Source organism: Myotis davidii, unplaced genomic scaffold (genome assembly GCF_000327345.1).
Source record: "Myotis davidii unplaced genomic scaffold, ASM32734v1 scaffold399, whole genome shotgun sequence".
Lineage (NCBI taxonomy): Eukaryota > Metazoa > Chordata > Mammalia > Chiroptera > Vespertilionidae > Myotis > Myotis davidii.
Window position 1 is genome coordinate 5,369,945 of NW_006292094.1, and position 2,382 is coordinate 5,372,326.

At 66.9% G+C, this 2,382-nt stretch overlaps 1 protein-coding gene across 1 annotated transcript in view; it reads left to right on the forward strand.

Annotated features, from left to right (window-relative positions):
- The window catches only part of LOC102762072, a 43,360-nt gene that overhangs the window by 22,437 nt on the left and 18,541 nt on the right, over positions 1 to 2,382 (forward strand). The window contains exons 3-4 of the mRNA XM_015565150.1: positions 199 to 364; positions 1,711 to 1,945. Coding sequence (XP_015420636.1) covers positions 199 to 364; positions 1,711 to 1,945 — 401 coding nt within the window. The remainder of the gene's footprint in view (positions 1 to 198; positions 365 to 1,710; positions 1,946 to 2,382) is intronic.

Consider the following 2,382-nt stretch of genomic DNA (forward strand, 5'->3'; position numbering starts at 1 on the left):
ACTGTCCCTGCCCGAGCGGCATTTCTGTCCCTTAAAGCGGCCAGGCCTTATCGCAGCGAGGACCGTGACAGGTGTGCAGGGTCAGGCTGCCCACGGCAGTGACGCACAGCAGGCGCCTGCCTGCGGGTGGTGATGGGACGTCGTGCGCACGGATGAGCCACTCCCTGCCCCCGCCCCCGCCGCTTTCTGCTCCGTCAGGAGTGTGGCTGTTAGACCCGCGGTCGCCAACCTGTCGGACCGCATGGACCACCCATTGGCTTCCGCTGGTTTAGGCCTCACGCATGGAATTGGGCAGAGCTTGTCCTGCTGTGATCGGCTCATTTCGCTGGTGCCAAGTCCTGCAGGGGGCCCTTCTCTCGTGAAGGCGAGTGACATCCCTGCCGCAAGCACACCAGGCGCTCCCCCTGTTGCTGGCGCGCGCCTGACCCCACACCTGACCCCACACTGTGGTTGCTGTGGCTGAGCCACGGGGAACCCCACTCAGGTCTGGATTTAGTGCTTTCGGATAGATAACCAGTGGCTCTATTTTAATTTGTGAGGAACAGTTTTCTAAAGTGGTCCCCCAGTGTACGCCCCCAGCAGTGCACAGGGCTCCCGCCCCGTCCTCGCCGGCACCGTCCCTCCTGTCTCCATGGCAGCCACGGACAGGCGCTGGCTCAGGTGACACCTTCCGTGCCTGCCGGCATCGGGGCCCTCCCGGGAGACGTGTGCTGAGATCCTCTGCCGCCTCTGAACTATTATTGGGTTCTCTGTGGTGAGCGGCAGCGGCTCCTTCACAGCCGGAGAGGAACCATATCCGACTGGTTTGCAGACACTTCCTCCCACTCGCAGGGCCTCTCCCGCCTGCCGGTGCCTTTGCCGTGCAGCGCCTCCCCTTGGAGCGCCTGCTGGTCTGGTTTTGCTTTGGTTGCCCACACCTCAGGGGTCATATCCATGAAACCCGTCCCCACTGCGAGCTGCCCCGGTCTGTGCCTCCGCGTGTGGCCGGGCTGGCGGTGGTGCCCTCGATGCTGACCTCGCTGGGATCGGCCCGAAGCTCCGCTGGCCACCCCTGGAGGCCTGGGTCTCAGGAGGGCTGTCTGTGCCTTCGAGTTCCGGTGAAATGGAGAAGGGCAGTGACCGAAACGAGACTGAAGAGACTGAAGAGCCAGGTTAATCCTTTTCTAACGACGACTCCACGCCCGTGGGCTCAGCCCAGCGTGAGGAGCACCAGAGGCGCAGGACCCGGCCCCTGGGGCGTGCACGCTGCCGGCTGCGCAGTGAGGACACGGAGACGCGCCGGAGCCGGTCCTTCCTCCCCGAGCGGGGCAGAGGCCCCTTCGTGGACAGAGGACAGAGTGGAGCGACGTCAGGAGAATGAGACCTGCGCACAGGAGAGGGGGGCGCGGGGGACAGCCTGAGGTCCCCGTGGCCACCGCTGCTCAGCAGGGACGCCACAGAGCTGCCAGCCCAGCCTCCGGGCCCGTCCCAGGGCCTTGCTCCCCAGGACCCGTCGCTGCGGGCAGATCAAAGACCCTCCCTCTTGTGCACGCACACGTCGCACACACGCCAACCTGCAGGGATAGGAAACGGCTTGCTTACCAGGCTCCTTGCCCAGCGGCGGGGCCACCGGCGCTCCCTCCCGAGGCTGGTAGGCGCCCTGGCCGTCGCCGTCAGACGGGCGTGCGTCTTCCTCTCCTTTCCCAGCCTCCCTCGCTGGCTCGCTGACAGATCGCAGTTCTTGCTCGTGTCCCTGAAGGCGTGTCCCTGGGAGGGCGGTGCCCGCTAACTGTGTCTCTCCGCAGCCAGGAGCCCGTGACGGCGGCCGGCTCCTGCCTGGCCGGCCTGCTGCCCGAGCTGCGGCACGTGCTGCTGTGGATGGCCAACGCCGTGGAGCTCCTGTACTTCGTGCAGCAGCAGGGCCCCGTGTACATGCAGGGCCTGGAGCAGGGGCCCGACGCCACAGGTAGGCTGTGCGGGCGGTGGCCGCGCTGCCTTGGGACAGACATCTGTCGGGCTTCCTGAGTGCAAGTGGCGCTGGCGGTTGGGCTCCCCTGTGCCCGTCGCCCGGCACACTGGCACTGTCTGCCGTTCACGGCCGCCCCCCTGTTCTCGGGGAGGCCTGGGGGACACAGGCCCTCAGCAGCTTCAGAGAGAAGGCGGGAGCGCGCAGAGCTGTGCGGGGCACGCCGAGCTCAGAGCTAACGCGGGACTTTGTGCAAAGTGCTGAGAACACTGCGAGGGTGACGGGAGGGCCCAGGGGAAGGTGGCCGTGGGCTGCGCCCCAAGGCTTCGTGGGATTTCACTCGTGTGTCTGACGAGGACTGTGCGGGGCCTGGGCCGGAGCCGAGCAGGAGCGGCAGGACCGTCTGCGGTGGGACAGGGGTGACAGCCGGGCCCCCA